This window comes from Mirounga leonina, unplaced genomic scaffold (genome assembly GCF_011800145.1).
Source record: "Mirounga leonina isolate KUSES-001 unplaced genomic scaffold, KU_Mleo_1.0 Mir_150, whole genome shotgun sequence".
NCBI classification, from domain to species: domain Eukaryota; kingdom Metazoa; phylum Chordata; class Mammalia; order Carnivora; family Phocidae; genus Mirounga; species Mirounga leonina.
The window spans coordinates 16,445,446-16,471,662 of record NW_023270374.1 but is presented as its reverse complement, the minus strand read 5'-3'; the positions used below and the strand labels follow the sequence as shown (position 1 = coordinate 16,471,662).

At 38.5% G+C, this 26,217-nt stretch overlaps 1 protein-coding gene across 4 annotated transcripts in view; it reads left to right on the top strand.

Annotated features, from left to right (window-relative positions):
* The window catches only part of PLCB1 (phospholipase C beta 1), a 681,734-nt gene that overhangs the window by 538,166 nt on the left and 117,351 nt on the right, over positions 1 to 26,217 (top strand). For all 4 annotated transcript variants that reach the window (XM_035005857.1, XM_035005858.1, XM_035005860.1 and 1 more), the window contains exons 19-24: positions 2,669 to 2,823; positions 6,339 to 6,503; positions 8,097 to 8,196; positions 8,894 to 8,998; positions 10,038 to 10,147; positions 25,068 to 25,200. In XM_035005857.1, coding sequence (XP_034861748.1) covers positions 2,669 to 2,823; positions 6,339 to 6,503; positions 8,097 to 8,196; positions 8,894 to 8,998; positions 10,038 to 10,147; positions 25,068 to 25,200 — 768 coding nt within the window. The remainder of the gene's footprint in view (positions 1 to 2,668; positions 2,824 to 6,338; positions 6,504 to 8,096; positions 8,197 to 8,893; positions 8,999 to 10,037; positions 10,148 to 25,067; positions 25,201 to 26,217) is intronic.

The following is a 26,217-nucleotide window of genomic DNA, read 5'->3' as shown; positions in this document are numbered from 1 at the left end:
TTATTTGAATTTGACCCTTTCAACCACCCAAATTTAATTGTGATACATAATCTCTTTTTACACTAAACTGAAATTACAGCTTAATAGATGCAGCCTTTTTTGGTGTGGTTAATTTGGGTCCATTTTCTTCCAGTTATATTCTCCTCTATTAATAAATTTGTCTGCCTTCCTGGAGCTAATAGCTCAGTTATTATTGTAATGTTTAATAATATGGTCTAATACCTGGAAGTGGAAATTCTCCTTCATGGCTATTAGTTTTTAGTCATTTCTTGCTATTGCCAGTGGGACTCCTATTCCAAATGAATTTAATTTACTTATTATTATTTCCATCTCCCCCACTGAGAAAGAAATGGGATTTTGAATAAAATCACATTAAATTTACATTAGTTTGTTATATTGTGTTTCCCTCTCCCCACTGGAAAAATTATTTTCTTTAAAATCACATTAAATTTATAATTTGAGGAAATTTGAAGAAAACCAACACCTTTTAATTTTTAGTTTTCTTATCACAGAAAGAATGTTTTTCTCTTCACCTTAAAAGTTCTTACATTATATCCTTCAGCAAAATCACACATTTTCATCTGTGGTCTAGTTTCTTTAGATGAAAACCTTTTTTTTTAAAACATTATATTTTTAGCAAATTGTTCCTGGATATTGATATTTGTATATTTATTTTATGAACAAATGTTTCATAATCATCCTCCCAAGCTCTCATAATAGCCCATTTTGCTAGTAGCTTCTATTGGGTTTTTCAGGTAGACACACACAACAATTTAATCACATCTATGTTTTTTCCCTTCCTAATGCTTTGAACTGACCATTCTAGAACAATATTAAATAATAGTATTAAGGGTGGGCAGCTTTCTCTTCATCCTGACACTAAGAGGAATTTCACTGAGTAGATATTGACTGTGACTGAGACAGATACTCTTTCACACACTAAAGGAGTACAATAGCCCTTCTTATCTGTGGCTTCACTTTCTGTGGTTTCAGTTACCCATGGTCAACGGGGGTCTAGAAGCAGATGCTCTTTCTTCTGACTTGTCAGAAGGTCAAAAGTAGCCGAATGCTATGTCACAATGCCTACGTCATTTACTTCACTTCATCTCATCCCGTAGGCATTTCATCATCTCACATCATCACAAAAAGGATGAGTGCAGTACAGTAAGATATCTTGAAAGAGAGAGACTACATTCACAAAACCTTTATTACAGTATATTGTTATAATTGTTCTATTTGATTATTAGTTGTTGTCAATCTCTTATCATGCCTAATTTATAAGTTAAACTTTATCCTAGCTATGTGTGTATAGGAAAAAAACATAGTATATGTAGAGTTTGGTATTATCCGTGGTTTCAGACATCCACTGGGGGGTCTTGGAACACATCTCCCATGGAGAAGTGGGGACTACTCTATGCAACTGTCCTAATTGACTAACAGTGCTTTAGGAATTTATGTCCATGTTATTAAATGTCTATTTGAAATTTGTTGGGATGAGCATATATTCATTTCTTCTTTTGTGAGTAAATAGATCTCCTAATATGTAATTGTCCTTTTGTTCCTGGGATAAACTCTACTTCCTTGTTGTGTGTTATTTTTTAGAACATACGATTTGCTATTGTAATTTTTTAGGCTTTTGGTGTCCATTTTTTCAAGTATGTTAAGTCGGTCACTTTCTTATTTTAGTACTTTGTCCAACTGTGGTATCATAGTTACCGTAGCTTAATAAGTTGACAGATAAAATTTCACTTATTTTCCCTGCTCTAAAAATGATTGGTTACTTGGAACTGAAATAATTCTACAGTCACTTCGCTATTATCCACCTAAGCAGAGATGAGTCATGATTCAGACAATCTAGAACAACCTAGAACAGCTTCCCAGATTCACTATGACTTTAAATTTTTTTTAAAAAACCTTACCAATTGCAATTAGTGTGGACATCCGTTTCATACCGCTGACTGAGCCTTAGGAAAACTTTGGCAGTTAAGTTTTGTCCATTAGAAAGGAGTCAATGTGTAATTATATGTAGGTGGTAAGTAACAAAAGAAATGCAAATTAAAAAAAAGAAATCCTTTTCTCCTATAAATTAAAAAAAGAATTCTAGCGTTCAAGGTTGGTGAGGTGTGGGGAAGGCTCAGAAGCATGGATGAGAGGTTTAAAGTGGCATGAGGTTTCTGAAGGGCATTTTGGCAAGACTTATCAAAAAGTACACATCTTTTTCCTGGAACACATCTTTTGACCTAGAAATGTCACTCCTAATAATGCCATTAATGATGTCTTCAAAGATTTCATAACAATGGTATTCATCAAACCACTATAGGTAATGAAGAATTTGTACAGCTGTTAAAATTAAAGCAGACAAATACTTAGTGAAATGGATATACTACATGTTCAAAACATATTTGAAGGAGAAAAACAGAATATACACCAACCAGTTGGCAGCGGTTTATCTCTAGATTTGGAGATGACAGCTTGACTTTTTTTTCTTATCTGTGTTTCCTAAATTTCTACAATGAATAAATATTTATTCTAAATAAATATTTATTCAATGAATAATAATATTTGTTTATTTTTAAATAGGGGAGTAAAAATGGACTGTAATACAATCTTACTTTGTTGCTCTAAACACAAATATTGTCACAATAAGGGTTGTGTTTTTAATATTCAGACCTGGCTATGCAAATAAATATGGGGATGTACGAATACAATGGGAAAAGTGGCTACAGATTAAAGCCAGAGTTCATGAGGAGACCTGACAAGCATTTTGATCCATTCACCGAAGGCATCGTGGATGGGATAGTAGCCAATACTTTATCTGTCAAGGTACGTACCTCTCTATTACAAAACTGTCCCCAACAAAAGTCTCAAACAGTACCTATTTTGCATAAAGAAGTAGTTTAGTCATCAAAAATTTAGAGCTAGCAATATCTCCACCTTCTTCATGCATTTTTCCTTTAAGGACCAAATCTGAATTATAAGTTTCAGAAGCCATATGCATGAGATAAAGGGACCAAGTCCTATTCTTTAATAGGGTAAAAATTGGACCCTAAATCAATAAACCAACTTGAAGAGTCACCATGGTTGGTCTTTTCTTTTGGTACAAATATCAGTGACCTATGCTGGAGAAATCTTCTGGTCTTTTATTTCTCCATTAGTTCTAGAAAAATAGCCACCCTGAGCAAAACTAGAGAAAAAAAGGTATTCTCTCAATTAATTGTTAACTATTGAATAAAATTCCCAAGTTACTGTTTTGAAAATCTATCAGTATTCAGGGACTTAAAACACAGAGTAGTGATATTAAGTAAAAGAATTGCTTCATTAAACATACATCTGACCTTAAAATATTAATTCAAAATTATTTCTGCAGTCTTTGAAATTGATGTTACATCATATAATTTTTTTAGCTGTAAGAAAATATTTTGTGCTATGAATGAAAAATCATTTCATAGGAGCTTTTTATGTGAATTCTATAAGCTCTTGGTTGTTGTGGCTGTTTCATTTACTTCTTTAAAGTTTCCTTTCTTGGGGTGCCAGGGTGGGTCAGTCGTTAAGCATCTGCCTTCGGCTCAGGTCATGATCTCAGGGTCCTGGTATAGAGCCCCGCATCAGGCTCCCTGCTCAGCGGGAGGCCTGCTTCTCCTCCCACTCCCCCTGCTTGTGTTCCTGCTCTCACTAGCTCTCTCTCTGTCAAATAAATAAATAAAATCTTTTTAAAAAATAAAATAAAATAAAGTTTCCTTTCTTTCCTGTTTAGTTGGGTAACTGTGGAACTAAGAAACGTTTTGTATTGGATATAAATGCAATTTTCAGACTGACCTTAAACCAAAGGCATATGAAAGACTATGTAAAAAAAAAGAAAAAAAAGTAACAGTTTTGCTAATTTCTATCTACCCTAAGCTTGTTGAGCCCATTTTTACTTTAAAATTTATGTCACTTGACACCAAAGATTAAAAATAAAATTTCAGTGAAGTGTCTCAAAATTATATCTTTTGAAATTATTTCATGCCATGTATCTGAAGAGTGGAGTTGGCAGAATTAGAGCTTCGAGATTATGTTTATTTTAGGAAATTCTTTTCAGCAAAGGATGTTTCATTCCTGCCGAGTTTGATTAAGATAAACTCTTAAGCATCACACACTGACAAAATGTTATTTATAGAACCCTTGTCAATTATTGTTATAGTTGGATCAAACTAATAATTTTGTTCTTGTGTGCCAGTTCATCTTGTTTTGTGCATGTGTGCTTGCTTATTTATTTATTTTTTTTAAATTCGGGGCGCCTGGGTGGCTCAGTCATTTAAGTGTCTGACTCTTGGTTTCAGCTCAGGTCATGATCTCAGGGTAATGAGATTTAGCCCCACGTTGGGCTCCGTGCTGAGCGGGGAGCCTGTGTGTCCCTTTTCCTCTGCTCCTCCCCACTCTGTCAGTCTCTCAAATAAATAAATAAATAATTTAAAATATATATATATTTTAAAATTCTACCATGAAGGTGTAAGTAGTTAGAAGATGATGACATAGAAACAGGAAAGTGAGTTGAGGGGAAACAGTTGAAACCCAAACAGACATGAGGTGCTGCCTGAGTCCAGAATGGAGCCATGCCTGTCGAGGGGTCAGTGTCCTCAGAACAAACAGGCCAGGCTGCTGTCCCGTCCTGCCTTTCACATGATGGCCAGAGCCAAGAGGCGGCTCGTGTCCCTCCAGTGGTGCCTTTGTTTTGACCTTCTGACCTAGTCTTCCTAGCGTCAGAATGGACTTGGGTGCCCAAAAGATGTTCCACCATCCTATTCTCCTGATGGGAACATTGAAGGTCATTAATTTAGTTAAGAACTTCTGCTTTATTTTTTTTTAAGATTTTATTTATTTATTTATTTGAGAGAGAGAGAGAGAGAGAGCACAAGCAGAGGGGAGAGGCAGAGGGAGAAGCAGAGGGAGAGAGAAAGGGAGAAGGAGACTCTCCGCCAAGCAGGGAGCCCAACGCGGGGCTCCATCCCAGGCCCCTGGGATCATGACCTGAGCTGAAGGCAGATGTTTAACCGACTGAGCCACCCAAGTGGTTCCCCAAGAACCTCTGCTTTAACCAAACACCTTAAGTGCACGGAATCCTTGGTGCATCTGATTTCCCAGTGTGACTCACAAGCTTGGAAGTTTCACACATATAAAATGTCTGCTAAGTTGTTCTCCCTTAGAACCTCAAATTAAATAGAGCTCATTGCTGGCAGTTCCCAGACACTCAGGCTAAAGAGAACATTCAGAAGAAATGAGCTATCCTGGGGGCAAATTCAGACAGCCTCTTCCTCGTTTTTCTCTCTAACTGGTTTGGAATTTCTAACCACATCAGCAAATAGCTCATTGGCCTCGCTGAGCCCTTGAGGGCCATTCACAGACTGACATCATGTCCCACTTCTGGCCCCACCACAGTCTTGATAATTCTGTCCCCTTTCACGGACTTGAGATCAGAAAGCTCCTAGCCACCAGGATATGTGATTTTAAAACTCTTTGAACTCTACAATATCCATAAATTTTATAGCTAAGCAAGGATACCCATAATTGTGTGGACGGCTAACGGGTTGGGGTTAGGAGTGATGATAAACTGTGTTTGATGGTTTAAAGTCGATATTTGGGTGTTGTTTTTATTATCATTGTAGCTTTTTATTTAAACTATAACAACTCTGGGGGCACCTGGGTGGCTCAGTCGCTTCAGTGTCTGACTCTTGATCTCAGTTCAGGTCTTGATCTCAGGGTTGTGAGTTCAAGCCCTGCCTTGGAGCCTACTTAAAACTAAAAAAATAAAAAAAATAAAAGTATAACAACTCCGAGAATTGAGTAACAGTGTTACAACCACTTCTTCAAGTTGAGTTTTATGAACAAAAGGAAACTTTTTAAATGCTAGAGTTTCTACCTTGTTATGTTTTAAATTTGTACTCTTAACCTTTTAACTTAATTTACAATCCTGCTAAAATGAGAATTTTTCTCTTGTAACATCTTTAAGTATTAGAAAAACCTTTATATTCGGTTGGCTCTAAGATCAATTTTCAACATTTAACAGATGTATCTCAAGTACAAAAAGTATAATCTCATCAAACTTTTGGTATTTGTTCATTTATTTCCTCCTATACAATTTTGTCTTACTAACTGACTCCTTCTAACCGCAGCATTTTCAATGTGCCTCTATCAATTTTTTTTTTTTGCCTCTATCAATTTTTTAACCAAAAGAGCTATTTTATTTGTCCTCTTGCCTCTATTTCATTTTGGTTATGATTCAACCAGCATTTGTACCTCCCTAAAGTATTCTCTTATATCACTTACTCATTTTCAAGAGTTCCTTTTTTATTATTTTCTAGATTATATCAGGTCAGTTTCTTTCTGATAAGAAAGTCGGGACTTACGTGGAAGTGGATATGTTTGGTTTGCCTGTGGACACGAGGAGGAAGGCATTTAAGACCAAAACATCACAAGGAAATGCTGTAAATCCTGTCTGGGAAGAAGAGCCCATTGTGTTCAAAAAGGTAGGTCTCATATCCTTGATATGAGATGTAACTGCATATTCTAGGTGTTTCACTCAGAAAAAAAATTACAGGAGGAATTATTTGTTGCTAATTTGGGAATTTACACATTTATTTTTTATTTTTTTTAAAGATTCTATTTATTTATTTGACAGAGAGAGAGACACAGCGAGAGAGGGAACACAAGCAGGGGGAGTGAGAGAGGGAGAAGCAGGCCTCCCGCTGAGCAGGGAGCCCGATGCGGGGCTCGATCCCAGGACCCTGGGATCCTGACCTGAGCCGAAGGCAGACGGTTAACGACTGAGCTACCCAAGCGCCCCGGAATTTACACATTTATAAAGCAATAGCACTTTGGGGGCTATCTTAAAATCTGTTCAGAATCTCTGTGAATCACTTGTTTGGATTTTCAGAATTGTGTTGTGAAGCACTTAATTCTAGTATACCTCATTTGGAAGACCAGAAAAACATATAAATTGACTCGTATCCCCTCATAATACAAGTGGTAAATGATATATTTTCATCGTAACTGAAATGAAGTAAAGTGAAAAGTAGGGAATAATATGGTAGCAGAGAGAAGGAAGCCCATATATCCTAAAAAAGAATATTAATTAAACTTCCTATAACCTCTCGCCTCTGGCAGCTGGTCATTCTATCTGCTCTGGATTCTCTCTGATAGAGTTAAAACCTTTCCATTTGAATGGGCCTTCTGTCTGTCTTCACCAAAAAAACAAATCTTCTACACACATGCTTGTCACACAAAGGAAGACAATAGTCTAGTAGAAAGTGGAATAAACTATCTTACCATACCCTTTGCTTTTATCTAGCCAAAAGATCTAGAAAGGTTGTCTCCTGCAAAGAGAATATCTGTGTTAAAGGTCTCTGTGCTCCCACCATCTTTAATATGTTGATCAGATTTAATGGTAGTGTCTATTTCAAAGAATTATTAATAAGTATTCCCCAATACACTGAAAACATTTATAAAATGTCTGGCACTTTGAAAATAGTCACAAATGTTAGCTTGCTCTTGTTACCAAAATTAAATTTTTAAGGATACAGTTAGCCTCATGTTCTCCACACATGTTTTACGTTGTGGGGGGAAAAGATGAGCAATTACTTGTTGCTAATTTGGGAATTATTTATAAAGCAATCTCATTTTGAAAGCTGTTCTGCAACCTCTATTTTTGCATGTTTGCTTTTGCTTTGAAAGTATAAAAGTGATTTGCTTTGAAAATATAAGAGTAGGGGCTCCTAGCTGGTGCAGTCTGTTAAGCATCCAACTCTTGATTTCAGCTCAGGTCATAATCTTGGGGTCATGGGAATGAGCCCCATATGGAGCTCCATGCTGGGTATGGAGCCTCCTTCCTCTCTACCTCTGCCTCTGTGCCTCCTCGCCCTCCCCTCCCTGCTCATGCTTGCCCACTCTCTCTCTCCCTCAAAGAAAAAGAAAAAAGAAAATGTAAGTGTAAAGGCTCAAATAGTGGTAAGACTACTAACTTTATATTTAAATGTTTGTCATTTCCATATTTGAAGATTACCTTTCTAATTTTTTCCTGGAGTTGCTCCTTGTAACCACTTGTGTCCTGCATTTCCCTCTAGGTGGTTCTTCCTTCTCTGGCCTGTTTGAGGATAGCAGTTTATGAAGAAGGAGGTAAATTCATCGGTCACCGGATCTTGCCAGTACAGGCAATTCGGCCAGGTATGGACAGTGTGGTAAGAAACTATCAAAGCTGTTAAGAAAACCATCACCGCCTTATGTGATTGTTCAAGGGTGATTTAGGAAGCTGTCTGAAAACTCAGTGGTTTATAACAAGTGCTCTATCTTTATACTCACAAGTCTGTGGGTTGGCAGGGTTTGGCTGGGATCAGCTGTGCAGCTGTGCTTTAGGCTGAGGGCTGGAGTTAGGTCTGTTCCCCGTGCGCTCATTCAGGCTTCTGGGAGGAAGGAGCAGTGGCACCCACAATATGGACATTTATGGCCGCCCCCTGGAATGCATATAAGGGCAAGCCCGACTCTGCAAGTGCATTTGAATCCTCTGTTTGCACCACAACCTTAACATCCTGTTGTCTAAAGCAAAGCATGTGGCTAAGCCCCAAGTCAAGAAATCAAATACAGGGGAAGAATTTGGACCAAGAATTCAGTCTATGACATACAATTTTAGATTCTCTTTTGTGGGGAAAAACGTGATTGAAAAGGAAAATAATCAGAATCAACATTGTTTTCCTGTCTGATGAGAAAAATAATTTCACGTAAAACCATGTGATGAAAATAAGAAGTGACCTGTTTGTCATCCAAAGTCACCTAAAATAAACACTTCCATCGCATAGATGTTCCTGTGTTGTAACTAATATTGTGAAGAAAATATGTAATACACAGGATTAATGTCACCCTATAGGCTATCACTACATCTGTCTGAGGAATGAGAGGAACCAGCCTCTGATGCTCCCAGCTGTCTTTGTCTACATAGAGGTGAAAGACTATGTCCCAGATACATATGCAGGTAAACAACCTAAGTCAAGGGGATGTTTCTATCTGGGGCCATCCTTATTTTTGTGGTTTAGTGGAAGGAAAATTGGACCAAAAATAGGCAGGAAATTCTGGCCTCAGAATCACTTCTATTTATGTGCGCATGTTGATTAAATTGCTCAAGCCTTTGTGAATAGATTTTAATTTCATTTAAGTCCCAATAAAATATTAAGCATATTTATCTACTAGTAGTATTATTCTTATGGATCCAGCACTTTCTAACCCATGCTACTTGGTACTACAGCAGTGTATCTAGGTCTGTACAATGGCTTTATCTTCAGCCAGTTTTAGAAGCCAGATCCTTTTCATTGGTGAAATCCTAAGTTTAGAGGAATTAACTTGTGACAATGTCAACCAGGAATCATAAATTTAAATACTCATGGTGTTAAGTGGCCTGATTATAAGGTATTGGGGAGTGGTGGAGACTATGGCAAACCTGGAGCACATGCCCATCCAAAGATGGCAGCCATAACTCACTCCAGATAGACAGTATCATGTGTGAATGATACTCATATTGCCAAGTCTTTGGGTTGTTTCAACAGTCTGGAAAGCAGGCTTTTTATGTGAGATATTTTCCTTCATTTATGAAACACCATTTGGGCCAAATAGGACAAGTGTGTGGGCCATTGTTGGAATGGATGGGCCCCTCAAAATAAACTGAAAACTAGGTAATATTGAGGTATCTTGTGTTGGAGCCTATCCAGTTTGGCTGTCAGAGCTGAATTCCCTTGAGTTCTGTCTTCCTGAGGTTGAAGCAAAGGGTCCTGACTTGTCCATTTCCAAAATGTTGGATGGATGAGTGGATAGTTACATGGTAGATGGAAGAGTGGAAGATGGATGATGACTCGGTGGATGGGTGGGTGAGTAGATAGATGATGAGTGAATGCATGGATGGATGAATGGATGGATGGATGGATAAATGGTTAGTTGGTTGGATGGATGGATGGATGAATGGATGATGGATAATCAATATATCCAGGACCTTTGATCTAAAATGTCTCTTCCTTATTTAGATGTGATTGAAGCTTTGTCAAATCCAATAAGATATGTGAATCTGATGGAGCAAAGAGCTAAACAATTGGCTGCATTGACACTGGAAGATGAAGAAGAAGTAAAGAAAGAGGTGAGCGAGTGTTCTAATCTTATGTGGTATTAAGCATGATTTCGAAACCCAGTGGCTGGCTTTGCCTACGTAACATCATACCTCATGAGAAGAAAGTAACACATTGGAAAAACTCTTTGATGGAGCTCAGCATTGTCTCATAAAACATCTATATGATTGACTGAATTTTTCATATTTCATCCTCTTCTGGTATTCCGTGCACACACCAGCACCTTATTTTGTGCCTGCATTGAACAGTCCACATCTGGCCATCTCAGGTGAAAGTTTCTAACTGATTTCATATTAATTAAAGGTGACTAAAGCACTTAGAAAAGAAGATAATCATCATGTATTTAGTATTTTCTTTTTTCTTTAAAGTGCAGGATTTTCAAAGTGCTTTATGACTTCTTAGAATACATAAAGTCCTTAATGCAAATACCTAATGTGTAGTATGAGCCATAAAATGTTTACTACTATTATTACACTGTATACTTAATATATTATAATACATATTCCCAAATAATTGGTATATTTTTCTAAATAAGATGTCACAATGCAAAGAGTAATCAAGGAAGGGACTGGAAATATTAGAAGTAAAATTTAAAAATATAAAGCTTCTATGTAGACTGGCAGTCCTTTAGTTTTCAAAAAAGTGAAATATAGTTTAATGATTGGAGGTAACACCAGTATTAAAAACAGTGAAAGAAATAAGCTATTTTCATACTTCATTGAATATTCTGAAGATAAATTCATGGAGAAAGATGAGAAAAAATGGAGAACTATCAGAATGGGGGGGAAATTTTGAAAATTGTTTGGATAACTATAACTAATAGCAAGTCCATAAAAGTTGATAAAATTTATTTTTTTAAGATTTATTTATTTGAGAGAGAGAGCAAGCATGCAAGCAGGGGGGAGGGGCAGAGGGAGAGGGAGAAGCAGACTCCCCATTGAGTGTGGAGCCCAATGCGGGGCCTGATCCCACGACCCCAAGATCATGACCTGAGCCAAAACCAAGAGTCAGATGCTTAACCAACTAAGCCACCCAGGTGACCCAAGTTGATATAATTTATTAAATAACTTTTTTCTTATTCCAAAAGAAATCTAGGTTTATCATGGAAAAATTTTAAACTAAATATAAGAAAAGAAAAATCCCAAAGATACTACCTAGAATTCAAACCCCTAAGCCACTCAGACATAACACTGTAAATATGAGTGTATACAAAGCTAGTCTTTTTATGCACAATTATTACTTTTTCATAAAATGGGATAATATTCTCTATCTGTGTTTTAACCTTTTATTTTCACTTACTGCAAATATTTTCCATGTCATTAAATATTCTTCTATGACATACACTTTAATGACTTCATGGTTTTCTATCATATAGCCATACCATAGTTTATTTTTCCAATCCCCTAATATTGGATATTTGAAATACTCCACTCTTTTAAACAGATCTTCAGTGAACATATGTAAATACATTTTTGAGCACATCTATGATTATTTCCTTCTTTTTTTTGCATAGAATTTTAGAAATTTTTGATCTAAGATATGTTGAGCTAATTGAACATGAGAAAAAAATGAAAGGAAAGAAAAACATTCAACATAAGAGTAACATTTTCCAGGCTCTTATTTACACTGCCAGCATCATATCCCATAGGACCGTAGAGAGTGAAATTGAAAGTTAGACTGGTAAGTTTCATAAATAATGCTTTTTGTGGTATGCAATAAATAAGGTTATAGGAAATTTTTACATTGCCAGAAAATTATGCCTAACAGCAGACATGAATATACTTCCAAAGTCATCTGTGCCTCTAACATCTATGCTTAGCATCTGCAGAGGGGAAAAAAACAAATGAGAAACACCTAGGCCCCCTGCGTGAATTTTGAGGGCTTAGTCCAAGCACTCACTGCTTGTGTGGGGCTCACAGAAGGAGGGGTCTTCCCACGCTCCAAGCAGATGCTATTGGTGTCCTACCCAGACCTTCTTTATATTTATAACTTTTTAAAAGATTTTATTTATTTATTTGAGAAGGAGAGTGAGAGAGAGCACGAGCAGGGTGAGGGGCAGAAGGAGAAGCAAACTCCCCACTGAGCAGAGAGACCGACTCAGGGCTGGATCCCAGGACCCTGGGATCATGACCTGAGCCGAAGGCAGATGCTTAACCAACTGAGCCACCTAGGCGCCCTCAGACCTTCATTTTAGTGCTGCTTCACCCACGGCCACAGGACTGCTGCAGGTGTGGGCTGCAGACGGCTCATGGCTGCAGACTTTTCCAGAAGACTGGCCTGGGCTGATAGGAGCTACTTTGCTGGAGATGTCTGGTAGATTATTCTCGGAAGGGGGTGACCCATGCTGAGTGACTGAAAGATCCAGGAGAATAAGAGCCCAGGTCCCTTGCTTCTGGGTGGGCAACTTCTGTATTACAATTCACACTCCAGAGCCCCCATGGGATCAGGCTGAGCCTGGACTCCAGGCTGAGACCACATTTCAACTTAATCTTCTTTCCCGGTCTTACCCTGCTTTCCTCACCTTCCTGCAGTTTCCTCCTGTTCTCGGTAAATCACGCACTCAACCACCGCCATGTTGAATTCTGCTTATAGGGAACGTAAGGCTGAACAGTTGCTGTTTTATACTGAAAATCAAGAACAAATGCCCTTTCGGAATTTTTTGTTTGGGAACCAGAATTTAAATGTTTGACAGCAGTTACATCTTTAATTCTGGTGGTTCTTTAGAGATCATAGCACTTTTTCTTTCCAATGGCCTTCAAAAAGATTAAGAGGAGAAAATTCAGTGAATTTCTCATTTTGCTCATATAGACACCAATATGTAATTAGAGGCTCTCCTTAGAAATCTAACAGAAGCTCTGAAACTCTGTTCTTTTCTACCTGCTTTAGCTCACTAACATATGTAATAAAATATAATTCAAGGTAAAGATAGTTCATGTAGATAGAAATAATCCTTAATAATATCTCTTTAATCAACTGGATGTGTTTTATTTTCTAGGAAATAGAAGTTCAAAGAAAGCATTTTCAAGTGAAATTGCATGTATTGTCACTATTTAGAAACAATGCATTTTCTATCATCAATTTCTACACATTCATTAGCCAGGTTCTCCAAGGAGTGAACCCTCAATTGGAGAGAACATTTCAAGACACCGCCAATTTCTGCTTATATAGTACAGCAATTGAGATAAAAATTCTCCTAATGGGGTATTTTACTCATGGTACACCAGAGAGACCATTTTTCTCGTGATTGCAAAAAAATGTCACTCTAAGGAACGGGAGACCTAGGGCCTTCAAGATGTCAGGGATCCTGTCACACTACCATCCGTTCAAAGCCTTATCTTTGCACCAAACATCACATATCAAAAATCTATTTAGAGAGAATGCAACGCTAATGGATATAAAAATACAGAAGAAGCATTTTAGGTCAACTTTATTTTTGTTTCTCCTCTAGCAGTGGTGATCAGAAAGGATTTTCAGTAAATGCATAATATTCGTTAAATTTAGAGGATATTTAGACATTTTCAGTTTTAGAAATCATTTTAGAGGCATTGAATCCCATAGATTCCAAATGGTCCAACAGAGAAAATATGATTTTTTTAAAGATTTTATTTATTTATTTGACAGAGAGGGAGAGAGCAAGCACAAGCAGGGGGAATGGCAGGCAGGGGAGAAGCAGACTCCCTGCTGAGCAAGGAGCCCTATGTGGGGCTCAATCCCAGAACCCTGGGATCATGACCTGAGCTGAAGATAGCTGCTTAACCAACTGAGCCACCCAGGCTCCTGAAAATATGATTTTTTTTTTTACTTTGAAATGTCAAAACCCTAAATGACCTCATTTTTAAAACTCAAGAAAAAAAATCATTTGCCCTTACCATGTAACTCTAGGAAGGAAAAGTCATTCCACACCTTTGAACACCAGTGTGCCCTTTATCTTGTCTTGTAATGATGTAAGTTTGTTTGAATGAGGCCACTGAAAATAAGTAGCCGTGGTTTTCTCAAAAGAAAATTCTATCTAGGACATGGCAGGCACTGGAGACACTATTTTAGCAGCGAAGACTTTTTTAGTATAATCCTTTTAACTTGGTAGTTATAAAGGTCATTTCTATTTGAAAATTAAAGACTTCATTGGACTGCAAAATATCCTCAGATTTTTAATACTTTAATAAATTATCTTCGTAGAGTAATTTGCAACCAAATAACTAGGCAAGTTGAAAATTTCCCCATGCTTTGAACACTAGATGTTTGATTCAGATCATGTGAAAAGATAGATAGATATCTATATATAAATCCAACATATTTACGTAAGTTAAAGAATAATAGAGATTTTAGTTGCTGGGTTTATTTTATGTCTTTTGAAGTTGTCATTCAGGACACTGGGTTAGTAAAATTGTAGAAAGTTACCTAATCTGAATTATAACAAAGGCTTTATAATAGTTATAGCTATTTCTTTATTTAAAAAAAGGTATATAAAAAATTTTTAAACATAATAAACCACCAAAAAAAAAAGGCCCTCAGTAATCTTGGAGATACTGTTAACATTTTTGATGTATGTCCTTCTAGCAAGTAGATGCATATATATTTTTCTTTTAAAAAATATTAATTTTTAAAAATGGTTTCACAATCCTAATGTTTTCATGTGGTTATAGAAATGCCTAATGAGACACCAGTAACACTCCTGATTTTCTATTTTTAAAATACACCTGTAAAGAGAAAAAAGTAAATATCCAATGTATTGAATACAAAATATTATGTGACATCTTTAATGTCCACATGCAGTATTTGAACATGACTTGCTTCAGCATGTTGGGGAATGCAGAAGCATTTTACTGAGCGTATACTACATATCTGGCACTTTTCTGAGCCCTTTCATGTATTAACACACTTACATCTTAAAATATCCGTATGTCTTGGTTACTATGATTATTCCCATTTAGCAGATGAGGAAACTGAGTACCGGGAGATTCGATTTCTCAGCCAGTGTCACACAACCAGTAAGGAGCAGAGTCGGCGTTGAAATTCAAGCCATCTAGCTCCAGGACTCATGTTCTACAACAGCATTTCTATAAGTCTGATGTGCAGACCAGGGCATCCTGAGTCAGCATGTCTGGGGTGGGGAGAGGCTCAGCATCTCTCACAAGTCCCAGGTGAAGGGGTGATGCCATTCCACGGAGCATACTTTGAGTAGCAAGGGTATACACTCCACCCCATTGTACTACCTCAATAACAAAACTGCAATTTTCTGGTAACCGTTAACAAGGACTACGCTTCCTTCCTCTTTCTGTCCTCTATAGCTTGTTGCCTGGATAATTAAGCACAGAATATTAAGACCTTTACTTGAAATGGTAGTAGCAACCTTTGAATTGAATTTTTTGTCGAATCAAATGTCAGGATTCCCCCCCTTTATATCACAGGATTTTACATTGTTCTTCAATAGTGAGGTTTATATATGTGGGTTCCATTTAATTAGTTTGTACCCTGGCTTCTGGCCAAAATTCAGTTCCCCCAACTCAAAAACTTCTTTTTTTTTTTTTTTTAAAGATTTTATTTATTTATTTGACAGAGAGAGATATAGCGAGAGCAGGAACACAAGCAGGGGGAGTGGGAGAGGGAGAAGCAGGCTTCCCGCGGAGCAGGGAGCCTGATGTGGGGCTCGATCCCAGGACCCTGGGATCATGACCTGAGCAGAAGGCAGACGCTTAACGACTGAGCCACCCAGGCGCCCCCAACTCAAAAACTTCTAAGGCCACATTCATTCACTAAGTGTTCATTTCCACCCTTGGGGAAAGTTATGATATAAGACAGAGAACTTGATACCCCAAACCTTACTCAACCCTCAAGGCCAAAATTTCTGTTCTGAAGAGTTTCCTGTATCATGTGTGTGTATTACACAGCAAAGGTGTGTTAATGATCTTCATATCACTTTGACATTGAAAGGGAAAGCTGTTTAGTAATACCATATTTTCATTAATTCCAAGAGGCCTACTTTTTAAGGTGTCAGACTCATGTGTTCTTATAAGTGAGCTGGAATGTATCAAAAATAATTTATTTCCTTATTCAGCGTATGGCACTGTTGGCATCTTTGATGGGATTTGATTATTTGAAAAGAAAAAGGGTTTATAGGATCTAGTGTGGATTTCACCGGGAGGATAACAACCGCAAAAATTCAAGGTGGTACAACTCATAAGGTTACTGTGTTTAACTTCAGAGAAACATTGGGTGTCATTTAATCTATTTCTAAGACAGAAGCTTGATGCCTCATCCATGGTTCAAGAACTTGGCGCTAAAATCAAAGATGAGGTTTCCTGGTCATTTTGGATTCTCTTTAAATGAAAATCTTGCTCCTCAAATAATAATTTAGCAAAATACCAACTTATAGAAACAATAGTTTCTCACAATCCCTGAACTTTAAAGCATCCAATAAAGTAGGAAGAGAAAATTTGCCTTTTTGGAGATGGCCTTTAAATAATGACACTACCCCTTTATTTCTATATACAGCTCTGGAGTTTACAAGGCATTTTATTGGGTGCCCTGGAAAAAACTAAGCCCTAACTAGGCAACACATAATCCCCATTTTTAAAAGAGGGAACAGTTGCTTATCATGGTAGATTGACTTGCCTAATATCAGTAAGCAAAAAATGGAACTAGAGTCTTTTTAAATGAGTTCTCAACGGAAGACCATATATGAATTTGAGTTGAAACTACTCAAGAATTGGTTCAGTCTCACTGCTTTTACAAATTCCTCCATATCAATTTTTCAAATTTCAGTGGATTCAAATAAGGAGCTTTGGGTTCATCTGCCCAGAACAGCACTACAGCCAGAAATTTGAATATTGTAGTCCATGCCAGGCCCCTACCATAGGGACTGTAAAAGTGTGACTCTCAATGACAGTTTTTCACTCTCTAGAGTAAGGCTTCTTAAATTTTACTGTGCATACAGATCACCTGGGGATCTTGTTACAATGCAGATTCAGATTTCATTGTTCTGAAGCAGAGCACAAAATTCTCCATTTCTAAGGAGCTTCCAAGCAATGCTGCAGCTACTGACCTATAGGAACAGATTCTGAGTAGCAAGGCCCTCAGACTTAAGCATCTATCAGAATCACCTGGATCACTTCTTAAAGCACAGATTGCTGGCCTCGCCCTGAGAGTTTCTGACTGAGTAGGTCTGGGGTGAATTTGCATTTCTGATGAGTTTGTTAGTGATGTTGATGCTGCTGGTGAAGGGACCACACGTTGAGAACCAATGCTGTGGAGTCCTACATGTGTGTCTCACTTGGGACGCTCCCCATGTGGAATTAAAAAGCCATTATTCCATCCACTCTAAAATGTCAGCTTTATCACAGGACCCCAGTAGGGTTCCAAGAGAAACTCTTCTCAGGGAATTGTCCAGAATCTGTTTTGTGAGTGATTGACCGTAGTCTCTGCCAAGTGATTTGGCTTAATTCAAAAGATACATTCCCACAAGATGAATGTTAAGGGTGGTTGGTCTACAATCTTTTTTTTTTTCAAGTAAATGCTTTGTTTATTGATATTCCTTTTCATCTTTATTCAAATATGCATATTCATTTTTTTCTCATATGTGGTCACTTTATAGATAACATTTTCATTTGTAGCATTATATGGTGAGTGGTTTTCCCTTTTGCTTGTTTTGTAAAATCTCCCTTCCCATTATACAACATCCCTGCCTTTTCCTATTCTTACAGGGAAAAAAAAACAAAAACAAAAACCCAGTACTTGAAGATAGATATACAAGGATGTTTGTACAAGCATTGTCCTCTGTAGGTGCAAAAAGTAGAAAGAAGGTTAGCTGTCCATCCAGAATACACGGTATTGCATCCATTCTGTGAAACGGTATGTGGCTTTTAAAACCAACTGTTGGCGTCTCTGATTTCCTGGCCCAGAACAATGCAGGTGGCTTGAGTAGTGAAGTGTCCACGCAATTTTTATTTTGTAAAAGGACATCACAAAAATTCCTTGTATGGTCTACATTCATTTTAAAAGGAAAAATTCATGATTTCTGCCCAACTATAAAGAGTTCATTTCTTCTGATTTCTTTGGCGACTGTATTAAATATTTCTAATAAATTAAAATGGGCAGGAACGATAATATATGTAACATATATAAAATTGTGTCTCCCTTTAATCTATTTCTAAATAAACTGCCATAATTCTGAATTACATGCAGATTCTCTGCAGACAAGAGCAGCATCTTCATTCACTCACTGATTCATTCATTCAAAAAAAAATTGTTTTCTTATGGTAGCATAAGGTGGTTCTTTAGCTTCAGGACCTTGTCATTGACAGTGTATGTAGTGATTATATGTGAGCTGAAAACAAAATGCAGATTTCTTCATTTATTCATTCAATTAAAAAATTTTTGAACACAACTTTGTCAGTCACCATGCTGAGCATTATATACTATATATATTATATGTAATATATGTAACATATTATTAATTATATATAATATATAATAATATATAACATATATTATTAATAACATATATTAATTATATATAATGATGAAAAAAATCAGATGCTCTCGTAGGCCTTACAATCTGGAGGAAGAGACTAACATTAATAAAAATTCATGCATAAACATGTGAACAGCTGTTACAAATGTTTCAACAAAGATACCATGTGAATGCTGATGACTTTTTATGTGATCACAGATATGACAAAAACTGAAGTCAACGGATGAATTTATTCAGCTCCTTAAAGCTGTCTTCTGCTTCTAACTCACTCTGGTAGATTCTTCACAATATAGTTTTGCCATCATTTATTATAAAAATTTTCAAACGTAGCCAAATGTTGAAAGAATTGTATAATGAACATCTATATATCAATCACCTGGATTCCACAATTTTAATTTTGATGCATTTGCTTTATCATATCTATATTCATCCATCCCTCTATCTATTCATTATTCTATCTTATTTTTAATGCATTTCAAAGTAGGTTGCAAATATTAGTATACTTCATCCTGAAATGCTTCAGAATACATACATCGGGAGGTTTTTAGAAATGTTTTTAATTCCTTAGACATGTGCAGTAGATACATTATTTAATTTCATCCAGGTAATATGAATTCAAGGTACCAATTGTATGTATGGTTGAGGAAGTTCTATCTTGAGGGAAAAGCCCACATCTGTCCTGAATGGACTGGATTTCTACATGATGACATTATAAGACTTGCCCTTGATATTCAGTAAAAGCTGATGACCCTGCCCCTTACTCATCTGGTATCTGAATCAAGATGCTGTCATCCTAACCACTACATGGAAGGGATTATACTTTTTATGTGATTCAGGCAGGACAGCATGACCCAACACCTCCAATAGTACAATAAATATTTACTTACTATATTACCTTTTCAAATAAATTCCCCAAATCCTAGTTTTCTATTGCTTGATTGTCAGATCCAAATTTTCAATGCGCTGGATGGAAATCTTTTCAACCGGTGTACCAAATGGCATCACCTCCTTCTGCAAAACTTGTAAAAGAAAACAGCCTTCCCAGTAATCCTCTTACTAATCCACTTGTGTTATAATTTACAGTCACTTCTGTTCATTTTGAAAAGAGGAAGGATATACAATTTTTTTTAATAAAATCTTGGTTTTAACAAGTCCATTATCCCATGTTTTGAAGGAAAAATATTGTAATGCTTCCATTTGGCCACTAGGGGGCAGGCACCTACTGCTGTAGTTCATTCTGCACAATTTTTTCCACCCAACTAAGCAAAATCTAGTGCAACTAACATACTATCTTCTGAAACTTCTTTCCTTGAAATTTATTTAATTGGATCCCAGGAAGCTCTCCATTAAATTGAGAAAACTGAAATTTCTTGTTCTTTTGTTTCTATCGCAATTTCCAGTAAAACATGAAAGTATTTCATGCTTATTTTATTTAAACTCATAAAAAAGAATATTTGGGGAAAGGCTAGGCAGAAATAAAGCCACAGGGGTTGATCCCCACTGATTCTTTTGATCAGGACAAGGAATTTGGTTTTTGCATTTCAGTTCACATATCTATAAAGGGGAATTATTCAACCTCTCAGTGATGATGTCAAAACCTTTCATTCTAGTATTGTATTACTACCATAGGCATTTTTTGTTTCTCAGTTCTTGTGTTTAGCTGTTCTATTTAACTCATTTAGCTTTTTATACATGAATGCCTTTTTAGTGTAACAGAGTAAACTTTTTGAGAATGATGTTCACATTTATACATCTCTAAATTTCAGCTGCAAATTAAGTTACCTTTGTGGTTCCTTAAAAGTTGCTATTAGCATAGAATTCAGAGTGGAGTAGGGCAGCAGTGAAATTCAGACTTTAGATTCTAACACATATTCGAACACCAATCCTGCTGTTAACTGGGTGGCCTCTAGCAAGTTATATGACTTTTAATAAAGTCTTTAGTAAAGACCTTTTTTAAAAGATTTATTTATCCATTTATTTGAGAGAGAGAGAAAAAGAGAGCACAGAGGGGGAGAGGGAGAAGCAGACTCCCCGCTGAGCAGGGACCCTGGGATCATGACCTGAGCCAAAGGCAGATGCTTAACCAACTAAGCCACCCAGGCGCCCCTAGTAAAGACCTGTAATAACACCTTAGCAGGCAGCCCACGTAGGCTGCAATGAGGTTGGTGTGTCTAACAACATCGAGCACTCGCTGATCTACAGCTGCTTCTATAAGCACTCTCCATGAGGGAACAGTCGATTAGAATTTGTACCTACTGCCCTTGGTTAGCATAGTATTTTAAACATCAGTCTGATATATTTGCCATCATAGATTCTTACTAAATTAATAAATAAAATTTGTTTCCGGAATATCATAAGAGACACCTGACAAGTATCAAGCAAAAACAAAAAAACTGTGGAGGAGCCCCCAGATTCCTTAGTCCAGCATGCAGTCCTCCTCACCCACCCTTTGTCCTCCACCTTCGCCGGGCCCCTGGGCGAGGAGGTGGGGCGTGGCGGGCTGCCGCTTACTTGGCCCACTGCATTTTCCAGCATGCCCCTCTGGCGCCACCATTGCTGGGGCGCTCACCCTGACACAGTCCCCGAATTGTAGACAAACCCTGCTCCTCCGAGCAGAGCGTACAGATCGGCAGCTTCCGGGCCAAATGTGGCCTGAAGATGTGCTTTGTTTGGCCTCAGTGATTTAAAATTAGGAGCTTTCACACATACGCACACACAAAATTCGTTGTCCCCTTTTCTCGAAGCCTGGGCAATAACAGGCTGAAGCTGAGTGGCAGCCGCCCCTTTCCAGGAGCTCCCACTCCAACTCTGGCCATGGCCCCGCTTTGCCCTGTTGCGTTAGGTCTGGTCAGTTTGTTCATCTCCATCCTTTCCATTAACAGCCTATTCATGTACAGTCTGAGGGGCGCCTGGCTGGCCCAGTCGGTGGGGTGTGCGACTCTTGACCTCGGGGTTGTGGGTTCAAGCCCCACGCTGGGTACAGAGATTACATAAAAATGCAATCTTTAAAAGACTGTACGGTGTGAATGGCGCCCCCTGGAGCTCTGCAGTGCAATCCACCTTCCTGGAGGCAGGAAGCTTATCTCAAAATCCAGCGCCAAACCTTGGTGGTCTCTTCATCATCAGTTATAACTGTAACGTGTTTGCCTGCATGTTTATTCAACATTTATCGGCCTTAAAATAAAAAAAAAAAATCTCTCTGAATTGATACATTATGTCAGCTTCTGGGATGTAGGGCTTTGTCTTGCATAACCTTATAAGCAGAGATTTATTTTTCCTTCAACCTGACTCAAGTTGATGATTGAACTTGGCTTCCCAAGGGCGTACAACTACATGGAATGTCTGCAAACCTGATACAAGGAGAAAATAGGCTTGCTGGATTCATTTTGAACACACTTCCAGCCTGATACCTCCAAGATACTAAGTTTGGTTGCCAAAAAAACCACATACTATTGCCTTCGTGAAAGCTGGCCTGCTATCACCTCTTTTTTCCTCCCTCAGAATTTTCTTTTACCCTTTCTCCAGAGGGCTAATTTTAGCCCGCTATCACATTGGGAAAATATGTGATTTATCTCCCACATGGTTCCAGAAACCTGCCTGGATATAGATGGGGAAGGTCGGATGCCCATGGAACAGGAGTACCCTCCTCCCGTGTCCCAGGCAGCTGAGTTTGGTGACTGCAGGCTGGGAGGCTGGGAAGGCTGGGAAGGCTGGGACGCTTTCTCTTACCTTATTTTACCCAGAGGACCAGGTCCTGCTGATGTCCCAGGACCCTTTCCCACATTCCCTTTACTTCAGTCCATCCTGTGCAATGTACATGCATCTCCTTTATGAATTTTGTGGCCAAACATATATGATATTTCTTCTTAAGTGTCCCACAAACCCAAATGCCTGCAGGAGTGAGACAGGTAAAGCCTAAATGAGTAAAGAGGGAACCATCCTAAGAGGGGTAGAAACCACTCCATTCTAGCCCAACGTGGGGAATGCGGGCCCAGCATTGCTGATCTGATTTTTCAAGAAAAGTAAGAAATGGGGCGCCTGGGTGGCTCAGTCGTTAAGCGTCTGCCTTTCGGCTCAGGTCGTGATCTCAGGGTCCTCAGGTTGAGCCCCGCATCGGGCTTCCTGCTCAGCGGGGAGCCTGCTTCCCCCTCTCCCACTCCCCCTGCTTGTGTTCCCTCTCTCGCTGTGTCTCTCCCTGTCAAATAAATAAAATCTTAAAAAAAAAAAAAAGTAAGAAATTCGTTTTATTAACATAAAATCTCCTTCATTAAAATCTTTGGCAAACTTGGGTGAGCCAAAGAAAACATTTCCATGCACTGTGTTTGGACCCCATGCCTCCAGTTTACAATTTTTTTTTAAGTTTTATTTATTTAAGTAATCTCTACCCCCAATGTGGGGCTCGAACTCACAACCCAAGATCAAGAGTCACATGCCCCTCTAACTGAGCCAACCAGGCACACCCACTTTGCAATTTCTTGGTGAACAAAAAATATGCAATCCCTCCCTTTGGCATAATGCTTCTAGGGAGAATTTTCCTGAAGGATGTAACTTAATAATGCAAGCAGAGTAGCCATTTTTTTCAAAAAGCAGTGTTCTACCATGGTGAGTTCTGTAGGCTGGCTCATTTCCCCCTTGAGGTTCCTGCCTTCCCCACTTCATTCCCAGCCACGCGTCCCAGGGCTCATCGCTTGCACTTCAATACCACTAGCCATGAGCAGGCCATGGTAGATAAGTTGGGGTGATTTGTTGAATTGAAATAAGTTCTGCCATCACGGGAAGCAGTTTTGGAACTCGTGTTTTAACGATGCTTTTGGGGGACAGAGTCAAAGCCACTTGTGACAATCATTCTCATCTTACATTTTATAAAAATGTTTTCATATGACCTTCTGCTATCTGTAATTACATGACAAATATCACAAGGTTGGGCTCCAAATGACTTCTAGCTATTTCCTAATATATATTTTTTATGTACTACCAAGTAGAATATTGGGATAGCCGTTTTCAGTAATGTCTGCCATGAACTTGGATGGCAATTCTAAGAAAAGTGTTGTGGGGCATTTCAGAATTGAAAGGCATCATTGCAATGGTATGTGACGACTACTGAAGCAATTATTTTATAAAGACCAACACTTATTCAACAAACATTTATTAATGTTTATTCTATATAGAACACAGTGGACTAGCTGCTGGAAGGAATGGAGTAGAGATTTCATAAATTCCAGTGCACTTATTATTATTATTTACTGGTAGTATTGTACAAACTTAAAAGCTTTATTTATTTTAGACGTATCTATTCACTCTGTGCCAGGAACTATTCTAAGCATTTTATAACTATTAACTTATCTGGTCCTTTAAACAACCTTACAGTGTACGTAATATTATGACACCCAGTACAGACACATCTTCATCTATAAAGATGAGGAAATTGAGGCAGAGAAGTAAGTGACTTGCCCAATACTACACTGCTAACAAGTGGCAAGGCCAGGGGTGCCGGGCTGGTGCAGTCCATTGAGCATCTGACTCTTGGTTTTGGCTCAGATTGTGATCTCAGGTTTGTGAGATCGAGCCCCGCATTGAGCTCTGTGCTTAGCACAGAGTCTGCTTGAGATCTTTTTCTCCCTGTCCCTCTGTTCCTCCTGCTTATCCCCCACCCTCTCTCTTAAATAAATAAATAAATCTTTAAAATAAGTGGCAAGGCCAGATTGTGACCCCGGGTAAGTTTGACTCCAAAATCTGTGCTTGAAATCATTGTACCAGTTAGCTACTGCTGCATAACAAAAACTCATGTGTTTGTGGTCAGCTGGGCCTGGCTGGTCTAGGAGATCCTTGCCTCGATGACCCAGCTCTCCTCCACATGGTGTCTCATCCTCCACAGTTGTAGCAGGGGTCTGAGAAACAGAGGGAAAATTCACAAATACCTTTTCTTTTCTTTTTTTTTTTAAAGATTTTATTTATTTATTTGAGACAGAGAGAATGAGAGACAGAGAGCATGAGAGGGAGGAGGGTCAGAGGGAGAAGCGGACTCCCCACCGAGCAGGGAGCCCGATGCGGGACTCGATCCAGGGACTCCAGGATCATGACCTGAGCCAAAGGCAGTCGCTTAACTAACTGAGCCACCCAGGCGCCCGCAAATACCTTTTCAATCTTCCGCTTGCAGCAAATTTGCTACTGTCTCATTTGACCAAAGCACATCACATGGTTATATCCATGTGGGAGGGCACTACAAAGGGGCATGGGCATTGAAAAGTGTACAAATCGGGGCTTTTTAACATAATTAACCTACTGGGGTCATGGTTCAACACCATGCTATTTTTATCCTACTTTCCAGACAGTTTCAATTTGATATTTCAGACCCCAGATGCGTTGTGAAAATGCTAAATCAAATGTAGCCTTGTTGGCTTAGGAAAGTCATAAAAGAACAGTAGAAAATGTGGAAAATGAAATGATGTTTATGATTATAGACTGATCCTGGGGAAACACCATCGGAAGTTCTGAATGAAGCCAGGACAACTCCAGCAGAAAACGGAGTGAATCACACTACATCCTTGGCACCCAAACCACCCTCCCAGGCTCTCCACAGCCAACCAGCTCCAGGTAAACACTCTGAAAAGAGAGCTATACGACATGACTAAGAGCCTCCAATTTATTTGTGCCACTCAAAGAGAAAGCATGAGCAAAGATGCAAGGACGTAGGAGGAGCTCCAGAAATGTGGAATGAATGAATGAATGCCAAGAGAGATTCATGAGTGCTCATCTTATGGTAACATAAGTTATCATCTTATGAAGCTACAACAAACCATCGCCCAGATCTCCATGTCTATTTAGTGATCAGTTATAATCCATGTGGGGGCAGGGTTTGTGAAGGGTTCTTCATGCAACTTATAAAGAGCTATGCTTGACAAGCTCATTCTTAGCTCTACCTTACAATGCCAACAATTCCTTTCCATCTTTCTCCAACTTATTTTTCAATGGCCTTGGGTGTCCACCATGTGCTGAGCACTCTTTTCAGCCCTTCAAGTGGATTGACTCATTTCACCCTAGTGCCAGGGCTATGAGGGTAGCTTCTGTCATTGTCCCCATTGGGCAGATGAAGAAATTGGTTTTAAGATGGAGAAGTACTTCCTGAAGGCCACATAGCTAGTGAAGAAGGAAGTCAGGATGGACACAGTTCCCTATGATCCCAGTTCTTGCTTTCAACTCTATTCCTACCAAAGGTCCACTCTTGTCTCACTCCTTAGAAAAATCCTTTGATTTCTGTGCAGCTAACTTTGACCTTTGATCTAAGACTGCTTTAGGCAATTCTCTCTCCTATGTATGTCCCCTTTCCCCAGTAGATGGTAGGCTCCCCAGGCTTCAGTTTGATGCTTCCTTTGCACAGACCTGAGGAATAGCGTGTCCTTGATCACTTTTTGTTGAATGGGTTAATATAAAGTAAATAAAAGGGAGAAGAATTTCCTTCCATGTAGTTATGTCTTCCTTGTCTCCTTCCTTCCTCGTCCTACTACAGCATGGCAGTGACGAAATCCAGATTTTTTTGTTTGGAAGGGAAAAGGCATTTCTCATGAGGGAGAGTGGGATTTTTAAAAGAGCAAATCATTTTGAATTTGTATC